The sequence below is a fragment of the Cephus cinctus genome, unplaced genomic scaffold (genome assembly GCF_000341935.2).
Source record: "Cephus cinctus unplaced genomic scaffold, Ccin1 Ccin1_scaffold0101, whole genome shotgun sequence".
NCBI lineage: Eukaryota > Metazoa > Arthropoda > Insecta > Hymenoptera > Cephidae > Cephus > Cephus cinctus.
Window position 1 is genome coordinate 2450945 of NW_014332838.1, and position 21985 is coordinate 2472929.

The 21985-nt window shown below is 42.7% G+C and overlaps 1 protein-coding gene and 7 non-coding genes across 11 annotated transcripts in view; 2 read left to right on the top strand and 6 right to left on the bottom strand.

The window, feature by feature from the left end:
* The window catches only part of LOC107274750 (aryl hydrocarbon receptor protein 1), a 99384-nt gene that overhangs the window by 70437 nt on the left and 6962 nt on the right, over positions 1-21985 (top strand). For all 4 annotated transcript variants that reach the window (XM_015754224.2, XM_015754225.2, XM_015754227.2 and 1 more), the window contains exons 3-4: positions 8643-8761; positions 16126-16215. In XM_015754224.2, the coding sequence (XP_015609710.1) occupies positions 8643-8761; positions 16126-16215 (209 nt within the window). The remainder of the gene's footprint in view (positions 1-8642; positions 8762-16125; positions 16216-21985) is intronic.
* LOC112495427 lies at positions 11669-11809 on the top strand. Its single transcript, XR_003061910.1, has one exon. It is a non-coding gene; the product is annotated as a U4 spliceosomal RNA (small nuclear RNA).
* On the bottom strand, positions 20963-21034 carry Trnam-cau. Its single transcript has one exon. It is a non-coding gene; the product is annotated as a tRNA-Met (tRNA).
* On the bottom strand, positions 21121-21192 carry Trnam-cau. The gene has a single exon. It is a non-coding gene; the product is annotated as a tRNA-Met (tRNA).
* On the bottom strand, positions 21279-21350 carry Trnam-cau. The gene has a single exon. It is a non-coding gene; the product is annotated as a tRNA-Met (tRNA).
* Trnam-cau lies at positions 21593-21664 on the bottom strand. Its single transcript has one exon. It is a non-coding gene; the product is annotated as a tRNA-Met (tRNA).
* On the bottom strand, positions 21755-21826 carry Trnam-cau. Its single transcript has one exon. It is a non-coding gene; the product is annotated as a tRNA-Met (tRNA).
* Trnam-cau lies at positions 21913-21984 on the bottom strand. The gene has a single exon. It is a non-coding gene; the product is annotated as a tRNA-Met (tRNA).

Sequence of the window (21985 nt, forward strand, 5' to 3'; positions counted from 1 at the left end):
AGTCCTCGAGATCCATGTGTTTTTTGACAGTCGACAAAACATAAACAATCCTTAACAAATCACACGTGGCTTTCCACATAGTTATGAAGATACGTGTTAGAGTAGAAAAATATAGTATATTTTGATGTAAACTCGATGCACGTGCATTCTTTGCAAGAATAATTGTTTTCGGATCCACGTGTGATTTTCTGTAGATTGCATTTTTGGCGAACTCTCAAAAACTTACATTGAACTCCCGACCTGACTATAGTAAGTTTTTACTACAGTTATTACTGTCACCACTCCTCTACTGTTCAACGTAATGCCGCCCTTATGTATATACGAAAGAAAACACGATCCCCTTTTCAGCGTGCGAATCAATCGGATTAAGGGTTGCAATTAGTCCGAGCTACGTACATACCGAGTGAGGACTAATGCAACCGTAGGGTGTTTCCGCGAGTGAAGTCACGCAAAGGTCCCAAGAGGGCCGTATCTTCTATAGCCAACCATTCAACCTCGCTCGAATATGCCACATATCATGCGGACCTTGACTGCAACTGGGCAACCCTCAACCAGTAGAAACTCCTGGTTGGCAGTCAGCCGGTACTGCAGGCCCTCCGATTCCAGCGCACAGACAATGGAAAGCCCCACGAGTGGATTGGGACTCTACGCACGGCCGTCAAGCTTCTGATTTTATCGAATTTAATTAGCGGATGAACTGCAGCCACGGCTAATGTACAGCTTGCTGTGCGGGACGAGCGAGAAATTATATTGCCAGGGTATCGCAATACGTTGTGTACTACTCACTTGGCAGTGCCAACTACAATAAGTACAATTGTGAATGCGTCCATGTACGATAGCGAATACTTTACGGGAGTGGTTAGTTGGTTATAGAGAAACGACAATGGGAGTAAATAAATTGGCCGACTGGACAAGTATATCATTAGGAGTGTAAAATCCAAAATTATATATGTACATATATTCTACATAATAATAATACGGATATGGATGCTCTTGAACGGCGCATAACACGGTGCGTATTATTGTTGGTCCTTGCGGTTGCAATTTCACATTTATATTGGCTAAAATGAAATTAAGCTAGAACAAGAAGATCCATGGTACCAAGATGATACACAGTTTAAGTGGTTCCAGTCTAGAAGTGGTACAAGCAAAGTACATTACTCGGTCGACGCTTCGAGGAAAAAGTGTTCGTACCAAGTGTTGACTTATGGCGAAGAGTCCTACTTGCATTTTGCGGCGAATTTCAAGTGGCCGCATCTTCAGGAATTACGGCTGCCGCACTTATTTCCTCCACTTAGTGAGAACGAGTGCTTCTTACTTTTCTCTTATTTCTTAATACGTACGTAAGACGGACGTGTATTTATTATCCCTTAATGGATACCGAGACACCGATAACGATCTAGCGCAAACCGTAATTGATTTTTCAATGATGTAGATTAAGATTCTCAGCTCATTGTCCTCGGGCACACTACACACTCGGGCATGTCCAGATCCTGAACTCCCCGAAATACATCCTCCTTGCCTTGGCTATTATCCTGGGTGAGCATAACCTGTGCTGGGGTTATGTTAGCATTCGTGGTCCTTTTGGTCACGCGACTCGTGGCATATTGTAGGCTCGTTCTTACGTAAAGCTTAACACGAGTTTCGCACGGGGATCTTAACGACCTCTGTGCACATAACATAGCCTGGCAGTACTGTACGATCGACCCCCCTAGCAATTTGGAAATATTAGAATTTTTTTTACAAAAATCTTTTTTTTCTCACTTCCAAGAATTTTCAAAATGAGTATACAAAAGATACAAGTTTTTCTACGAGACAAATTTGTAACACCCTGTATATCGAATTTACATGACTGTAAAGAATGGAAATTATGACGGATACAAATTGCTTTGGAATACAGTCGATTTGTCGGAGATACAGTTTGATACAGGATGTACCGTCCAGGAAGACCACACTGCGATTGCTAATGGAAACGCAGATTAATCTTATGAATTTAATGTCGCCACAAGTAAGTCTAAATTCGTTCCGCGTTTCGCAGCTTACGTTATGTCCGAGTCCCCAGCTTTCCTCTCGTAGAGGCCGAAAATTTAATTTGGTTATGAAACTCATTAGGTAATGCAGAAAACCCACACAGAGCTCATGATAAATGACAGTGTCGTGTCGCGGGGCAGTATGCTTGGCTGTTCGCTCGACAGCTGGGCTCAGGTAGAGCCTAGAGGTAGATACCCTTACACAGGAATGTTAATATAATTTGTTCTCTTTCCTATACGTGAATACACGCGGCCACAACCCTGACTAATTTTACACTTCTTTTTTTTTTTACTCATTGCGCCTTCCCTGGAATCGACCATAAAGCTTTTCACGATTTTCCGTACAATAAAACTTTCCTTATTGAATTAATATATCAGATATATATTTTATTATACCGTGTATACTGCCTAGTACAAATTTTAATATTCCAGTGTTTCTATAGCCATTAGAGTGATCCATGAGTCATAGATGAAAGGTTATAAATGCAGACATCCATCATCATCAAGCCACGTACACAGTATGCGAAAATTTCTTTTATTGCATAGTTGTTAAATAGCTCTGATTTCTTTGCCGCTTATAAAGATGTTACAGTAATTTTTTTTCTATTTTATTTCACTCTAACAATCCGACTCTGTCAGTCTATACACATAAGTATTTAACTGCGAGTACAGATAGACAGATATGTTATGGCAATTTTATTCATTTCAATGATTACCAGGAAACTAATGATCCGTCTAATCGCAAGAGAATATTTTATACGACCAAGCATAGTACGTTAACCAGAATTTAGTTGACGCTAAAGATAGATCCTTTAGATCCATTTTTTTATCTTGGGGACGTAAATTTTTTTGCCCAATGTTCCTAGAATGATGGGATTTTATGATCGGTGGTAATTACTGATAATGCTGTTAGGACCTTTGATATTTTATACAGTGTTCCACGTAGAACAGTAGAGAGCTACGCTCTAGATCGAGGATCTAGGATGAATCGAGGAACGTTGAGTTTCAACGAGTTCGTGAAGGCTGATGTATACGAATACACATAGAGAAGTATCTACAGTCTCCACTTTTCTGCCATAAAGTCATTATTTTTTTATAACGGGCAATCCAGTCCTACGGGTCGAACCTTTTTACGCTGCTGAATGGGGAAAAAAGAAATAGGTCAACAAATCCCCTAGGTGCTGTTCCATGCCCTAAGTCAGATACCAATGTACATTAGTACTGCATTACATCAATACGTACTGACCATATGCATATATCCAAAAATGCTTAACGTAACCCCCATGAATATTTCATAGATTATATCAGCCCATTTCTCAGTAGTTACTTACATATCAAAGCACATGAAGCCTAACGCCATAAGACCCTACTATCAAATTAACATAGACAGCTAATAGCCACGTAAGGAATACAACAAAAAACTGAAAATCCAAGCTGACCTCAGTGGCGACCCTTCGTAAAAGGCTTTCGCGTTTAACAGTGCCATATAAGAGATCATAAAGTCAAGGGGATGAATTAACCAAATGAAATTTCATATTTGGGCCAGTAAAGCGTGTCGTGTATATAGCTGGCACCAGGTATATATATACACACATATATCGCGAGAACGGTGAAGCACAGCGAGAATGGCGTCGGCAGTCGGCGGTCGGCGTCGGAACCGTCTCAAATATTCAAATAGTAGCGAGGCAAAAGGAAATTTCCACATATACATGGTTTATTAGAGTACCTGTCTAAGGATAACAGACTCGCGGCAGAGGGTCCGCTTCGTTGCGTAATGAGAGATTTTATCGCGGTTACAGGGATAGGGCGGGGCTGCCTCACTCATGCATTATCACCCCACTTCTCGCTGACGGATTACTTTATACAGTGCCCACTGCTGTACGTACGTACTTACGTACGTAGTTGCCATACGTGTTTCGGAATCGAGCGCGAAAGATTACTCGTAGAATTACTTCTTTCCTTCGTGGTCTACGAGTAGCCGACCGTTAAAAACCCTTGGCCTGCTTGCTGTATCGAATGTCCGGCCGTTCGTTACGCCGCCTCGTACACTGTGCAGCGAGAGTCTCGCCCTACGTATCACGGACACCTTTAGAATTGGCCCATTACCACGTGAAATATACAAATTGGGGACCAATTTATTAGTAAAAACATTCTTCATTGCAAAAAGCCAGAATCATGAGATTCGGCTAAGGATAACGTATACTGTAGGTTTTTTTGCTTTATGAATTTTTTAAGTAATTTTTAACGCACGATAGATCCTTCTGACGTGGGTAGCCTAATTTGTACGAGGTCGATCGGAAGGTTACGAAGAAATGCATATAGGCCCTCTCGTGAGATCCTCGATGTCGATAACCAATGAAATTAGTACCTACCCCATGCCGCTTGCTGACGAAGTCCCGACGAAGCTATATTTCCCCTATTAATTTCCACGGAATCAGATCACTGCCAATGACAGAGCTCCGAGCCAGACTTGGGGCGAACGTAATATTGGCAAATTGCCCTTGCGCCGGCGCCCCCATCCACCGCAAGTGCACTTGGAATCAGCCGCCATCTTCTGCCATAACCCGCTATCGTCTGTAATCATACTGCCGTCTAGGCATATGCTTACTGCATTAGCATAGTCGGGGTATAAAGTATTTCGAGAGTGCCCGTATGTACATATATATTGGTGTACTTAAATGAAATTTACTCGATGCATTCGAAAATTGTTATCGATCACTTAATAACTTTTTACACGATAATACCGGTGTCGAAGGATTTACCCGAAGTCGACGCGGTCCATTATGAATTATGTAGCCATGTAAAAAATGTATATTATTTTTTTCACGAAATTGCGCCACTTTAATGTCCTTGTCTTGGATAACTCGACGAGTGGTGCCCTTAATCGCGTTTCATTGGTTTCAGAAGAATGTCGGAACTGTTTCACGAAGCAGTAGCAACAATGGCAATGCCCGAGAACGTTCTGGATACTTTGAGGAACACGGAGAAAGGCTCCCCTCTATAATCTTGCGTCGTTTATATAAATGCGTTCCTTAACGGGCCTCCCTAATGTTGCTGCTATCTAAAGCGGTGCGGCACAATTGCGCTTTTTCTTCTAAATTACGTTGGCCACGCTTTCTTTTTCGAGATTTCAGACGTTAGCAGAAGAGAACCGTGGGGTATACCGTTGCTGGTACCAACGGATACGCCATAATCTTACTGTGCACGGATTTTACGAATGCTACTATACACAGCATACCAAACATTCTAGCCTTCGCCTTCGTGCCTGAGAAACGGTTGGGCGCCTCTGATATCTCGGCTACAATTCGTTCCCGAATATATTTCGAAATGAGATATTTTGCGAATACCCCTCTCGAAGTAATCGTTAAAACTGTAACAAGGGACATAGAAAGTACAGCCAGTGCCAAAGAGCTGTAGACGGTGTGCAAAATATTCAATTGTTCCTGTCGGCACAATTTACTATGTACAATCGCAACAATCGCAATGTACAATTCCAAACACTAGAAAAAGTAACCGGCTGACCTGACGAAATGCGGTTTGTTGCGCTTATCGTTCTAGCTATTCGTTTCTGCGACACAATCGGCCTCTCGAGCCGCCGGTCTAGAAGGAACGAGTATATTAGAGCTCTAATCTGCACGCCTCACGTTCAATCTTTAATATTCACTTCCTATGCTGGCTCGAGCTGCACCTTAGCCAGTGCACTTCTGACTCAGCAAGTGGACGATGTCCGTTAAGGTCGTTCAGCGAATCGCGAGATCAACGGCGTAGGTACATTGTATATAGGTAGGTAGAAGTATCCCGAGGGAAGAACGGTACCGATTAAACAGCTTGAAATTTCCGTCGATATAACAAGTCCAGGGCACGCGTAAAATACAAATGCATCCCTACATATAATACCTATATAAGTATACCTATATAGAACATTTGGTAGCGCTTATCCTATAATGGCTATAATTCTCGGGTTAAACTCCCCCACGTAAACGAAAATTGTTTCGTGTCCCCGATCGAAGGGCACCTGGTCCGTCTGAATAGGACGTTTGACTGACAATCCATTAATTAATGATCGATTGTGTAACCACAAGATAATCACTTAGTTAACCATTCACTTAGATCGTTTTGAGCAGCCGACCAACGGAGCCGATGGGCGCGTAAAGCACGAGTCATCCCATAAAGGAAGGAAGGAAGGGCTTCGGTTTATAGCGAAACTGCGCAGTCATTATTTGTACTCGGCCGATGTCTATATAAACGATAAGTAATGGTTAAATAATGAAGTACGTATATACACTCGTTTGGCGCAGCTCCGTCCCGAAGATGAGATCCCGTGGAATCTCTTTCTTCCTTAATGCTCTTAATAAGATACCGGGCCTATGCCAAGAACAGACATTCCCCAAGATAAGAAGGTATACCCTCCTTATATCAGATAGTCATACGGGATTATTCAAGATTAAAGTACAACCTGAAGATGGTTCTGCCGTATGAATAAAATATACGTGCTAACTTCAGACGATACATAAATCCCGAGAAACTGGTATGTGTAAAATAAATAATCACCAAAATAACTTTAGCTCATCAGCCTCGTGCCTGCTGTAGCTGCCTGACAGGATTGGTTCGTTATAGAAGACTAAGGAGAAAGAAAAAATAATGTGTAGATGAAGAGATAAGGTTGAGTACACATAGCCAAGACACGTGCCAAGAAGTTCACATTGTTCACAGGCATGCCAGAACCCCTCTTATTCGTCCTATTGGTCTTTGTCTTGTTTTCATCGCGTTACCACCTCCCATGTTCCTTCATCTCGCATACATCCCTCCAACCGGAAATGGAATTCGATACAAATATCCGATTAGTACCACTAGGCCCACCCCAATGATTTCACTCGAACAGCGACCCAGTCTTACCTCGAAAATAAATTCAAATATCAAAAATTGTTAGACCCCCACATTCAACCTCATCATTACCTACGTAAATGCCCTAATAATGTCTAATCTTGACCCCTTTCGGTCCTCCCACACGTCGCTGTCCCGACCTTCAACTTGTAATTCCCACAAGAATCCAACCGTACCTACCCCATTCTTCGGGAAACATTAGTCACGGACACCAAGTCAGGAGCTCGTTGCCCGAAAGCTGATCAGCATCCACCCGTAAAGGGAACCCAGTAGAGTCATCCAGTCTTTACCCCAATGACGATGGTACATACGTTCGTATATCCTGTTTGACGGCGATGATGGCCCGAAGGGTCGCGTGGCACACGCGTGCTCCTCGGCATTGCGTGCGACTCTTTACGAGCGCGAGCGTCGACGTGCTGCCCATCCTCGCACACGCATGGATACACTTCGACGCTAAGTACTTCATACGAAACCACGGACGCTCGTGTACGCATCCGCATTGAGAGCCTTGCTAATTAACAAAACCAATCATTAATATATATAAGTCTTGACTTTATCTAACGAGATCAATGATGCTGATTTAGTATAGAAAAACGTATCCATAATATTCGAATGACCTTTGACATTGCGATTTGACTGTTTCTTCATATCAGCGATAATGACATCGATGAAGATCGTTAATAAATCCACGCATTAAATTCGACCGGATGCATGCGACACTTACCTCTTAGACCCCTATAATATTCTCCTGATCTGTAACAGTTTCGTACACCTGCCTTCGACCTGTTTAATATGCGTGGCGTAATTAGAACATACGGGACCACTGGGGCCACTAAATAATAAGCCAGTCAGTTTTAAGTTGTCCCGGTTTCTCGAAAGATCCTTCAGCTTGTACATACTCCTGTTTAAGAACAAAGGATTTCACTCGACTGTTGTATAAAGATACAATCATAGGCGTGGATTCGAATATCCATATAATAAATATACCCAGCAAATTGTCTGGTTTACCATGCGGTTAGACTCATATAACCGTTACGATAAATACACGTTTGTCTCTTGCCCACTAGGAAAGTTATAGTCAATTCGGCTCGAGGATCGCGAGTTTTGAAATAAAACATTACTCCTTTTTTCGTATGTTGTAAAACCGCCCATCGATTTGCAACTGCTTCCTCGATAATCTTGTACCACCCTAATATCAGAGAACTAATGGCTTTCTTATTCGACTTTTTCCTTACCCCCATAGAGCTTTCGAACCACCGCTGAGAATCCTCTGTAAATATTATGTAAGGGTGGCTGTCATAAATCGTTTCATAGCTCGGACTCCTGCGATAAGAAACCAACTCGGTCCGGTTAATATCTGAACGTAAAGAAATCATAAAGTTGATTGTGATTACAGCCGTTACAGGAGCATCGGCTCGGACCTTATAGCTCTACTGAAATATACCCAGAGCATATGCAACCTATATATTTATTGTATACTACATACGTGTAATATACTGTAACTCGTAAACCTTGCGTATCCCCCTTGAATCGCCAGGACGATTTGCTCCTGCATGAAAATAGTGTGTATATCGACACGGTATTTTCGCCTGTGCAAAATTAAAGGGTATAGTACTAATTTATATTTGATTGTATACCCACCGTGTTACGCGTAAGCTTTTATTTGCTACACTTATTCCCAAAGAGAAGACGGTCACTCAAGATACCTTTATCCGGATTCTGTTACAGTGGTAATGCACAAGGATAAGGAGGAGAATTCACATCACGACTCGCATTATCGGGCGAGAGAATTGGCAGCACTGGCTGCCTACGATCACCATCATCTCGACGGCGAAATGTTCCTACAGGTGAGTCAATGAAAGATGCCGAAAATTACTAAGGTGTATTTAATATAAGACACACGGTTGATATATCTGTGAAAAAAAATAATTTTATCACAAGTGACAAGAAGAATGACAAGAAACTCAGGCATAGTCACTCATTCGTAAGAATGGTTTGAATATTCGCGCTCGCAAGGTGATTCGGCAGGTCGAGAGGCTATACGTTGGCAAGTCGATCAATTTGTTTCATCGTAACAGTCTGAACGGTACCGGTATACTCCATCCATCTCTGACCCAATCTCCCTACCGTCACTGCGTATTCTCATTGATCGATGGACATTCGAATGGCTGGATGGATGGATCGGAAGAAGAACCGGGCACTTGACGAAGCGTCTCTTGTCTATCCAACAGTATGCGGGACTTCCCCTAACTATGAACGAGGCAGCTATGATTGGATCGGTTCGTCATGTAAGCGATCCGATTGACCGTCAAAAGGGAATAGCCTGGACCGATAGCGATCAACTAGCTAACCCTGGTACGAATGAGCTGTCAGCGGCTCAGTAGGGAATCTATACCGTTGCGTAAGGGTGGTGGTGGTGTTGGCTTGGTTAAACGGCCGATAATTGAGATTCCCACTGACTCCACGATTGATTGATTCGTTACACTTCGAACGCCCGGTCTATTGATTCTTGTGCCGATAAAGAGATTTTCAATGACTCTACCAAATTTGGCTATGCATTTAAATTGACGTCATTATATTATTTGTTTAATCGTCACGTGTCTCTCGAATTAGTGACTATATGTAGAGCATTGCGTGGACACGCGCAATCGATGTCCTTCGTTAATTTCTTAATTACTCTTGTAGCAGTTCCTGTACTGAATTTATTAGAATACGGCGGAGCGTGAGCACAGATACGCGGCACGCGGCGTCCGCGCCGCCGCGGAAAGCCTGGTAAAATTAAATCATCCCGAGAGAGATATCGAGATGATGAACCGGCTATGAACCGAAGCGTACAAGGTGTCTATTCGTCCAAAGTATGGAAGGGCAGGCCGATTAATGGCGCTGCATCATGCGATGCTATTACACTCTCGTGGCTGCGTTTTAGGTGCATACACGCCTTACATACAATCCTGATGAAGAAGACGCAAACCAGGATCGAACCCTGCCGGCATCTATAGCACGCCGTTATTAATTATTGGTTCGTTAATTACCTTACCTTATGAATCCCTGTAAGCGAAGCTTGATCCACGGCACGAAACTTTGACGACTTTATCAACGGCATTCTTTCTTGCCTCTTGAGCGCATCCATATTTCTATATAGATTCGAGCAAGACACCTATACCACCGTCCGAGTATTTCCGAAAACGGGCAGGTGTCCCCGTACCGTGGAGAACATAAAAAGATCCATTTTTCAATTCGTATCGCCTGGTATAATTGGGGAGAATATAAAAATATGATTGCACCGACTAATTTTGACGGTACCCAAATTGCCCTGGTGGTCGGTGACCATCTTGTCGTAAAGCAGATTTACTATGAGCGTCCGTAAGGTTTATGGGGGATCGCAAGATGCACGTGGACTTCCACGGAGTCCAGGAGTCGTAGATGTATTGGGGGAGATGTGAAGTTTGCTGCAGGGAACGCAAATTATTTATACTCAGAATCGAAGCTGAACTCCGACTCGAAGCGACCCTTGATTTCCATAAATCAATAGGCAGAGGCATATTCGGTTCCTTCTCGAGGTAGTTACCGACAGTCTTTGGATGCTTGATGGATTGCCTTATATGCATATAGATGCTGGGACACTATACCAAATATGTATTACAGGCTTGCCAGTTTTGTCACGAACTGCACAAAACTCAAGAATAAGACACGTGTCCTGCGCAGGGTTGTCTTGAAAATTCAAGTTTTACTGTCGGCCAGAGAAACGTATAGCACTAACGTGGGACAAGAATGGGTAGACACGAAAAATGATCCTTTGAAATTAGAACTAATTTCTTACAGACTCGATGGCTCGACGCCACTGGCGTCCTTAAGGCCCTTGCTGACCTTAATGATTTTATAATAAGCTCATCTATTTACCTATTTCTTGACACGACTTTTTATTTGCTCTTCGGTCATTAGCCTGTGGTTTTATACTAACGGCAGACATACATCCATGCCACGTTAAGACTTTGATTGTTATTAATGTTGAGCCTCGGCCATACGGATTGAGCAAGACGATGCCCTAAAAGAATCGTGGAAAAATTTATATAGAGTTCATTCAGTGTTAGAGCTCATTCTTTTCATAGGCAGTTCTATTGATCAACGCGAGCTTCTATTATTCGTCTTATCCATTCGCTAAAATCTTTCTTCGGTCTGTGACGTGTATTCTATATTAAAAAAATATTACTGCACATACGGATGTTACATTTGTAACGTAACGCAACAGTTTCATGACCTCCAGACACTTTTTATTTTGTATGTACAATCACTTTACGTAACCTTGGTAACGATTTCATGTGTGTATGAGCATTAACGCGAAGCAAAAAAAATAATCTGACTAATTTCACTACATTTTAATATGGATTTAATACGGAGGTACTGAATTATTAGGGTGTATAAAAATTGTATTATATTACGTGCGATCCGATCTGACTCGCAACCACAATGGAGAAAGGATATGGAAGATAGAACGAATGAAAGTACTCTAGTATATTATTTATTAGAGAGAATGGAATGACGTCTTTTATTCTAGCCTCGGGAAAGCACTAGTGCCATTGTCCTAGTTATGCTGTAAATTGTTACTAATTTTATGAAAATAATGCGCTTTTACATTTAGTAGCTATGCTGGAACGTTCGGAAAATATCCGATAGGTGGCGAACCGCGTCAATGTTTCTCTATGTAAGAGGACGGTCCTGCCTTTCATATAACCAATACTGAAATAAGGATCTTTAGCTTTGCGCAGTGGCGATATCGTAACCAATGAGGTTCGTCCGAGGTGCGATTATTGCTAGTTGAAAACTTTTACCAATACCCCGCCAAGACGATGTGAAATACCATCGGCTACGGCAATTTTTGACAGTCTCTACGGAGACTTATTTGCGAAATCAAGCATAATTATATCTAGCCAATTTTGTGGATTCCAAACTGGTCTTTGTTCCTGAGTCGAACAAATTACAGTATATCCCCATATAAAAAAAGACAGAAGTTGCGTTGGTTACAGGGCAGGAGGTGGCTCATCGTGACATAGCATTTGTGTAACTGAACTTTACGAACAGATTTTTCTTAGTCATAAATAACGTCCAACTATTCCAACCTATAATCAGATAGGAAATTAAACCTGTAGAGCTGAAAGAGTGGAAGGGGAGAGGAGGAAGGATTACTACATTATGACCATAAACCCCGTGTTGTCCCGGTGATTTTCAGGGATTGTTATTCAGTGGACTTTAACGAGCTCTAGCGATATATAAAGCATTAAGACTCTTCCCTATTCACATTGTATACATCTTGAATTATAACGTCATAGGCGGGAAAATGTATTTCTTTAAAAAAAAACTAATCATTTTTTCGGAACATCATACATACCTTAATTTCCTTCCTCATATTTATTAGCTACGATGTCTGTTCCGTTTAGGGATTCTGGGAATGAGTGTAACCTTGAAAATGGAGAGAAAAAATAGATCCTATGTTCTTGTCCATACACTTTCCCCCCCGCAGCGTCCGTAATTGCAATTCTTTTACCACACTCATGACACTTTTCACTCCAAAACGGAGTATAACTTACGTCGGATAGATAATAATACGCTGGTATTTCGATTCCATTATCAAAATATATAAAATAGCTGAAAAGAATCGTAATTACAATTTTTACTGTTTTTACATCATAATTTCGTTAATCACGCAGGGTCCTAGTTTGCAATTTCAAATCGTAACGGTTGAAAACGTATTTTTCCCGACAAATACGACATATATTTGTCTTACATGCGCAATAAATACTGTATTAACCATTTGCACTCCAGGCTTCCCCACTTTACATATTTTGGTACCTGAAATCTGCTGTTCCTTCGTTATCGAGCCGAATCTACATATTTGAAATTCTATCACAACGTGGCGCGTAGGTTATTTTCTAATTTCCGATCTGGATATGGAGAAGCCTCAGCCAAGGGAATTTCTCGACTAGAGAAAGACGAATGAAAATTTCGGAATGGCTATTCCAGTTATAACACTCCCGTATCGCACTGGTATTCGTGTGCCAGGCAATTTAGATCACGTCTCCGTGTGAGCGAACGAGTAAGCAAGTCTCGACTTAAGTGAATTCAGTGACGTAGTAACTTGGCGAGCTAGCGAGCGACCAAGTTATTCCCATGCTATAAGGTCTTACTTGTTGCTGATGGTTGCATGTCTGGTCCGGTGGTCGTGCCTTCTGCTTCCAGGCCGATTGCTCCCTACATGAGACAACATAGGCAATCTCTCAGGCGAGAGAAGAAAAAGTATCTTCGACATAGAAAATGAATTATTTCGAAATTCAATCAAACGACCAGCGTCGGGAGATGCATCTACCAGCAACGAACAATAGAGAACAATGGTATCCCGATAGAGTGTGCAGCACGATCGACAAGCCAAAAAATAATACAGGCCATAGAACAGGTCAGCTCCATAATCTATTTTTCTCCTGGTGAACCAAGTAACAAAAAAAAAAGAGCTTAAGAGACCCCCCTAAGGTCGTCCAGGACGTCGCAAAGAAGCGCAGGCGAACTTCGCCGAAATCAAGGAGGACCGAAACATGGCGCTGAACGTTAGAGAGGGGTGAGTCAGTGCCGAGGGCTGAGTCAAAGGTAAGTAAGGTAAGAGTAGGTTGGGTCGCTGCATGGGATGGGGTTGGGATGATATGAGGTTAGGTTAGTGGACGACGGGGCTCGCCTTGGTCTGGCACCGCTAGTCCTTCCCGTATTGATCGTGAGCTCCTTTCCTCCCTTAGATACCACGTCGGCCCTCTCTTACCCACTCTTATACCTTATATATCGCCAGACTGGCTCCTACCTTCTGCCTGCCTCTGCCTGCTTCTGCCTGCCATTAAACCGTACGACTTATGCTAGATTTTCAACCAACTATTATACTTCGAAGAATCTAGAAACCCCACAAGTCAATGCTACGATTTCCCTTGAATTGTAGTTCAATTTTTAAGCATGAAAATCTTATAAGGATTACTCACCGGACGGGGGCTGTTCGAAGGAACACTTTTGGTTACTAGCGACCAACCAAGCGAGTAGAAGGACTGTATGCTTCAGCGTTACGAATAAACGCTCTAGCGATAATCTGTCGGCCGTTTGTCAGATCGATGCACACGTCGGGCACCTTCGCTTCTTGACGTCTGAACGCAAAGCGTTATCGCTTGCTATATGCATGACTGCCGAAGCTGCAGGTGACGCTGTCGCAACGGATGAGCCACGCACCCCTTCACAAGGCACGCACGCATCTTTCTCGTCGTCTTTCCGTTACGCAATGTATATGCCGGGGTGTCGCGTGCCAGCGTCGCCTCGGTGCTTTCTAGTAATCGCGAGCGATCACTCGACACGACAAATCTTAAACTAGGAATCAAGTGCGCTAGGGAGGCCGCTTCGACGGCCAATCGGATAGCCAATGTAGTTGTGCAATATAGGAAATTTATATTTATCAATTGCATCATTCTGTCGTAGGTCCGTGATATCAGGGACGGCTCAATTGCAATGCGAGTTCGCGCCACTGGAATCTATCAGGTTCAAGTTATCGTTCGTTCGTGGATGCGACAAGAGTATTCTCTGTCTCTGAGGTTTTCCTTGCCGTGCGCGCTGAATCGATCCTACCTGTTCGCCCTTACGTGTTCGATTCGTGACTTCATCTCGCACTTGCATGTGCACTGGAACGTGGAAATTTCGCGTGAAGCTTTATTGGGCCAACGAACCCACGAACGCAGGAGAGTCAGGATGGAAGAAGGTCGGGTATTAAGAGCTCACGCTTCGATGGAACACGCGAATACACGCGAAACCAGGTAGCACGCGACTGGACTACTGACCAATTCCGAGTCTTCGTATTTTGCTTACGCATAGGCTTATCTTCGGCATCTTGAGAAGGCTTATCAAATTTTTCTTATAGATGCGAACTCAAAGAATTTAAGATTATCCGTGCTAATGCAATCTTAAACGTGCCGACCTTGTACAAAGAGGAATATGAAAATACCGTGTGTACCTTAACATAACCTAACCCCTAACCCCGTGTGAAAAAATACATAGTACTTACCATCCATTACTTTACTAATAATTTTCACATTTCTATTTCGACAGATGTATACTATACAGTGAATTTATTATATGTATACAGAATATGTATATTTATATATGTATTATACACAATTTGTATAGAAACTGTCTATGACTTTTTTAACACGTGCTACCGGGAGCCATTTTCCTCGAGACTCTCATCCACCCCCTGAACCTCGTAGGAGGAGTTGAATCTTTCGAATCAGACTGCACTAAGCTTCCAGGGGGACAAAAAGGCTGAGACCAAGGGTGAATCGAACACTCACTCTGGCGCACATCTGTATTGACGCACTCCGAGTTTCACCCCCCCGTCGACATCAACCAACCAAGGCGCAGCATCCGCGCATGCGGTCGTCGCCAAGGTTTCCATTCTGTGTCACCACCATCGATGAACTGATCGTTATCCCCTCGCAATATAAATAACCTACCCCTTCGCCCCTGTAATCTAGATAGAAGCTGCTCTCGTATCTAGACTGAATTTCGCCTGGGGAACCCGCCTTCTCGCAGGTGCATTTTCAACCTGGGATTTTCCAGACTTTCAAACTTGGCACGCCACCCAAATCGTAGAGAGATGAGTAAATGACTTCCATGTCAATAAGACATGTCTGCATGGAGCATTTGAAAAATGTGGCAGACACCAGTGGGATATGCGGGCCAGAAAAAGTATGGCCTTATAAAACGATACAACACAGCCCAGTCGTCTCACCATATTTCAGAACAATAAAGGCTGCCTTGGCGTGCCTGGTACGGAAGAGCCCCTAGCGAAATAAAACAAAACAATACATTTAGAGCTCGAAACGGAGCGAGCTAGGTTTAAATGGCTACTCTTCCTACTACACTAGTCAATAGTAGTCGAAGGCTGTTAAAACTAGAGCGGATATTTTCGGTTGCCATAAACGTTGCACTCTCGAGTTGCCATGCTCGTTTGCTACTTCGCTGTATCGCTTTCGAGATAAATGGGAAAAGTTCGCGTGAACGTTTCGAGCAGACCATCGCAAACATTACATTAAATCCTTTTAGATTGTTAATTAACAGCCATTCGACATGACGATTGATCGCAAAGTACAATATTCCACGATGAAATTGAACCATTAGAATTTTTTCTTTGTTACAGGCACTGAACGGGTTCCTGCTAATACTGACTTGCGACGGTGAGGTTTTCTTCGCCACCCACAGCATAGAAAGCTACCTGGGTTTCCATCAGGTAAGTTAACGTAAAAGTAATGCCGATTAACGTGCCACGAGATACGTAAAGCTTTTATTACGTAACTCGAATCCATAGATTGCTTAACGATATCGTGTAGCCAATGGAGACATGGAAAAAATGAAGGAGAAAGTAGTACCGGGGAGGGTAAAGAGTTGCTAGAGAAATGCAGGGTGAACGTAGAGGTACGGCAAATAGCCATGACGGACCCTTAAATGATTTATCACTTTCCTTTACCCATACGCCCTATACGTCAACTCATCCCTCGGTTGGTATCGAACGGCGACGCTAGATAAAATATGGACGTAAAATCAGGTACATGCCATGAGCCAGGCTCGCAAACACACCCCTGTGTGTTCTGGGGCGATAGAGAGTTATTTAACCCCCGGGGGTAATAGGAGGAGTGTCAGTGGAAAGCCATGGTTGTTCTCCAGTTGCGCCCTTTTGAACCTAGCTTGCTTAGAATCTGCTTGATCTACGTATCTCTCTCCCTCTCTCTCTTTCCCCCCCCCCCTCTTTCTCTCATCCCCAGAAACCGACAGTCACGCCATGTTTGTTAAGTTTGCTCTATGTGTTTACGCGCACATCAACCAGTGATTGTCCATTATAACGTCGTACATACTGAAAATGCTCATAGATTTCAAGTTCGATATTAAACTTGAGTATTGTTATCAGCACTATGCTTGTTGTAGCAGTCTGTTTTATGAAGATGGTTATGTAATATTCGAAATCAAAAACTTTTGCCTTCTTAATTTATCATTCCCCATGTGAGTTTGACAGCTCCTATTACTGCAGATATCCTATAGATAGCATTCAGTGCGATCCATCGAACAGACCCCATAGTGACAGCATCAGGAAACAGTGTCCGCCGTAATTTACCCTCGTCTCGCGACAGCCAGTTTCGTATCTCACGCGAGATATACAAAGAGAAGGGAAAAAAGTTAATAAGGGAAAACGTTGAGAAAGGGGTGGCCGATTGTGGTGGCGCGATCGTCAGGAGTTAGCATGGCTTAATTGGGCAGATAGTGTCGATTGAATGTTCAGGGGCTCTGGTGGGGGCCTTTTGTATATCTTGAAGTTTTGCCTGGATAAAAGTAATAACTTAGGGTAAAGGTCAAAGGGTACGTATCGTCCGGCCCGTGGCTTGGTCTCTAACGCCCCTTTGTGTGTGCGCCATCGAGGAAGTCGAGGAAAGGAGAAGGGTCGGTTTATCCTGGGTTTAAATTCAAGTAGGAAAACCGTACAATGACCTCTGACCCTCCCATGGGAGACGCACCCCCTCCCACCATCTTCCTTGCTACGTAAAATTCATTCTCCGTAATTCACTAATATACGCATGCTGCCATGTTATACTGCGTGCGATAGCGTTCAATGATAAGGTTGATAGTGAATTATATTTCACGATTACTTTTATTTACTTATCAGCCGCGGACGATCGTATGAATTATCGTGCGATTACGCTTCTCTCCTTAATTTACTTGTCATGCAAGCCTTGCGATACACGTGTAGAAGGGATATATATGTGGAAATAATGATTCAGTATCTTAGTTGTAATTGTCAGGGGGATAACGTATGTACCGGAACAGCAAGAATTCATCCACACAATTATTGTTATCAGTCCTATATTATATACGTGTACGCGTGTAACATTGTCAAAAGTCGTATTTCTCTAGGCGAGTACGTAGGAGAATACCAGGTGGGTGAATTCGAATTGAATTATGTGGCACATTTTGACAATTAATAGCCGCTAATGAAGACACAATCGGGAAGCCCAGGGCACTCTGGTCTCTCGGCCTTTACTTACCTATCGTTAGCCACGTTCCAGCTTCATAATTCTTGCACGTAATTGAGAGCTCAAACATCGAAAAAGCCCTGTACCCTTGATGCAATGATATGTGGGCCTTGTCTGGTATTAATGCTCTCTGTAGATTAATTATTATTACCTACCTGATTTGCTTCAATTTGTACAGCCCCTTTGATCCTAACCGATCTTGTTTCTAGCTCGAAGTACCTTCCGTGTGAAGTTTCAAAAATCACAAACGCGACCTGTTCACTTCTGCGATCGATTGCCTGTCGATTATTATATTTTTTTTTAATTCAAAGAAAAAAAATATTCCAAATGTGGAAAATTCTCGGTGATCGCAATCGAGGCAGAGTTCGACAAGTTTGGCGAAGACGAAGTGCGGCGCAAGTCAAAACGAAATATAAAATGGAGCAAAGCGAGCCGACGCATTCTTCGCGAGAGTGTAAATCAAGTCGACCGAGGGAGAGTAAGGTTGGCTCGTTGCCGGCGGGGGTGCGCTAGCGTCTCCACTAAATAATTACAAGCTCTTAATTAACGACGAGAGTCGATCGTAAAGCCATCCATGAGTTGGCCGGCTCCGTCCGTGAAGGCATGTTTCAAGATTATTTAAACGAGCAATAGCAAGAGAAACGGTTTCGCAAGCCAGGAAGACGTATCCTGATATTGCCCACTGACATCAGGGCGAGAGAAACATTTTTCATGGTAGCTAAATCAGTTTCTTTTTTTTTCTCGCTAATTCATGTGGAGATACACGTAGAAAAATTGGTATGGAATTACTATTGTTTTCTTGTTGCTGAATTAACGGCAAACACGTGACCGTACAATTGTATGCTCGTCAAGTCAACTTCATGGTAAGTCGAGTCCCTGTATCGCCAAGTAATTAAAATAAAATTCGTGATTAGCTTAGCTAATGAGAACGATCAGTCAGATTGGAGCGACATTATGCGTAGGTACGTGACGACAAACAATTACCATACGTTCTAATCATGGGTCTGCACCTTTAATCTCAACGAGAACCCCACGTTCAATTTGCAATTTGACCTGTTCTAACAAATAACCCCGTTTTCTTTTTGCATTCGCTCAACGCGACACAATTCATTATTAATTTATCAGGCTGATGCTATAAATGGATGCAGCTTTGTCGAGCCATACGAATTCGCCCTGCAGGCTACAATCGGCTTCCATTAACCATGAATGATTGGGACAGGGATATTAAGCCACTGCACTGCATCAACCTGCATCGTCATACATATATACATACGTCGAGCTATAACGAGACGAAAATCGATAGTTATAAGGACAATAAAAAAATGTAAAAAAAAAAGTGAAAAAAAGCAAAGCCAATACCCATGCGAAAGAATCGACCTGGAGTACCGGATGACGTATGGCTTTCCGGCTATCGCTTTGCTCGCTCGGGCCGATTACCTCGAAAATCATGTATTAACTTTAATTAAAATTAGAGCAAACAAATGTACCGTGCAGTTACCATCGGTGTGCACAGCGGGGATGCGTCGAGGCAGTTAGCCGCTGGCAACGAAACGCTAGAATTCATTGGACCCCGTGGAGACGGTCCATGCCCATTCTTGATACCTAACCCTGTCCACCGTTACCGGAATTCTTTATGGAAGTCTCGTGCATTTATTGGAACTTCACACAGCCAGTTGTCACGGAGGATGAATCAGTATTTTCCAATTAATTTATAAGAACCATATATATGCACATAGACTCGGGTTATAATACGTTCGACGTCTGCTAACAGTAGGTTAGAAATGATTATACAGCCCAGGCCGTTGTAGTGCCTTAAATTTTGACCATGTCCTAGTGCAATGAGTACGAGGGAGATATACCTATGAACACTTATGTATATGCGTAAGAGAAAGACACATAGAGTGTTTAATGGCGCGAATCGTCAACGATTTCATTCTTTTCGTGAATTAAATTTGCTATAGGATCGTGTCCTTAATCCGTATGTAATTCTTTTTTTCTCGAAATTAAAAAACATGTTTTTTAGTTTACACGTAAATTCGAAACGCAATCAAGAGCATAGCTGGTCGAACGGGATTCACCAAAGCGCCAAGCCGTTCGAGCACTGCGAACGAGTGTCTTACAGTCGTGCGAGGCTGAGACATTATTTATCCAATATCTGATCGAGTGACGTCTCGGGCGACAGAACGAAACATACGTATTCACGTGTTCGACATAGTTTATCACGCTTAACAAATCCATTTTGGACCGTTAAGCGTCGTTGAACTTGCTCGAGAAAGTTTTTATTTTTTTTTTGTCGACGCTAATACACCAGGGATCGAAGATAAGTGAGTCAATGAATAAGATCAACCCCATTGGAATAATATTCGATAAGAGTCCATATAGCAGAAGCAGGCACTTTATATCCTCTGGATGGTGGATCGAATTGGTTGCTATTACTGCCATTAGTAAACTGGTTATGGTTGCCAGAGTCATGGCAGTGGCCATGAATAATTAATCATGGGGACAGCTTCTGAGCGAATGTTAAAGTTAGCGTATCAGGGGTACACAGGTCACGAAATTCAGGTTGAATCGAGATATTCGATATTTGTGGGAATACATTTTTTGGTATAGGGTGTGCCAAAACGACTTGTATCGGGATAAAATGCATTCGCGAAAAAGATTTGATTGGCTAATGTCTGTTAACGGTGAAAGGCATGCGGATGCCTGTTTTTGTTTAAAATACTACTGCTAATTGTAATGTTGCATGTTGTCAATACTCGTTTAGTACATTCTTTCTTTTGAAGTGAAGGCAATGCGAAATGCGCCGATGGAATACTTACGGTCTTTGCCGATTAAATGTGAAAGATTACGGTTTTTTCGTTCTTCCTCTCGTTCTCCCGAGAACTACTCGTCTTGCGATGCACGAATGGTTGGAACACGTAATGAAGGAATGCAAAATGTAAAATTTATGGAAAATAGCAGAGCATGGTTTCGATCCACGGACCTCTGGGTTATGGGCCCAGCACGCTTCCACTGCGCCACTCTGCTTCTTAAGGACTTGTACGGACATGTCGATGGACGATGCCTTGGTGCATTATGGGAATTCAGTTTTTTTTTAGGAAAAAAAAATCCCTTAGCAGAGCGTGGTTTCGATCCACGGACCTCTGGGTTATGGGCCCAGCACGCTTCCACTGCGCCACTCTGCTTCTTAAGGACTTGTACGGACATGTCGATGGACGATGCCTTGGTGCATTATGGGAATTCAGTTTTTTTTTAGGAAAAAAAAATCCCTTAGCAGAGCGTGGTTTCGATCCACGGACCTCTGGGTTATGGGCCCAGCACGCTTCCACTGCGCCACTCTGCTTTTACGTGAAGAGCTTTTAAAAATAACAGCATATAAACTCGCAAAATATTTCTTCCCTGTATTGAATTTATGTTTGAATTTATTTATAAACAGAAAATCATGACACGTATAATACGTTACAATAGAGCTGCAATACATATTGAAAAATATATATTTTACTGCTTGGTGAACGAAATTTCATTAAAGTATAACATTCAATAAATGCTAACCACACATATAAATTCTTATAAAAAAAAATATTCTAGCAGAGCGTGGTTTCGATCCACGGACCTCTGGGTTATGGGCCCAGCACGCTTCCACTGCGCCACTCTGCTGTTATAAGGGTTAGGTATAAAATTTTGGGGCAGCTACCCCCAGTGCACTTAAGAAATAAACACCCCGAGGTATGAAAAAAGAAATATTACTAGCAGAGCGTGGTTTCGATCCACGGACCTCTGGGTTATGGGCCCAGCACGCTTCCACTGCGCCACTCTGCTTCTTAAGGACTTGTACGGACATGTCGATGGACGATGCCTTGGTGCATTATGGGAATTCAGTTTTTTTTTAGGAAAAAAAAATCCCTTAGCAGAGCGTGGTTTCGATCCACGGACCTCTGGGTTATGGGCCCAGCACGCTTCCACTGCGCCACTCTGCTT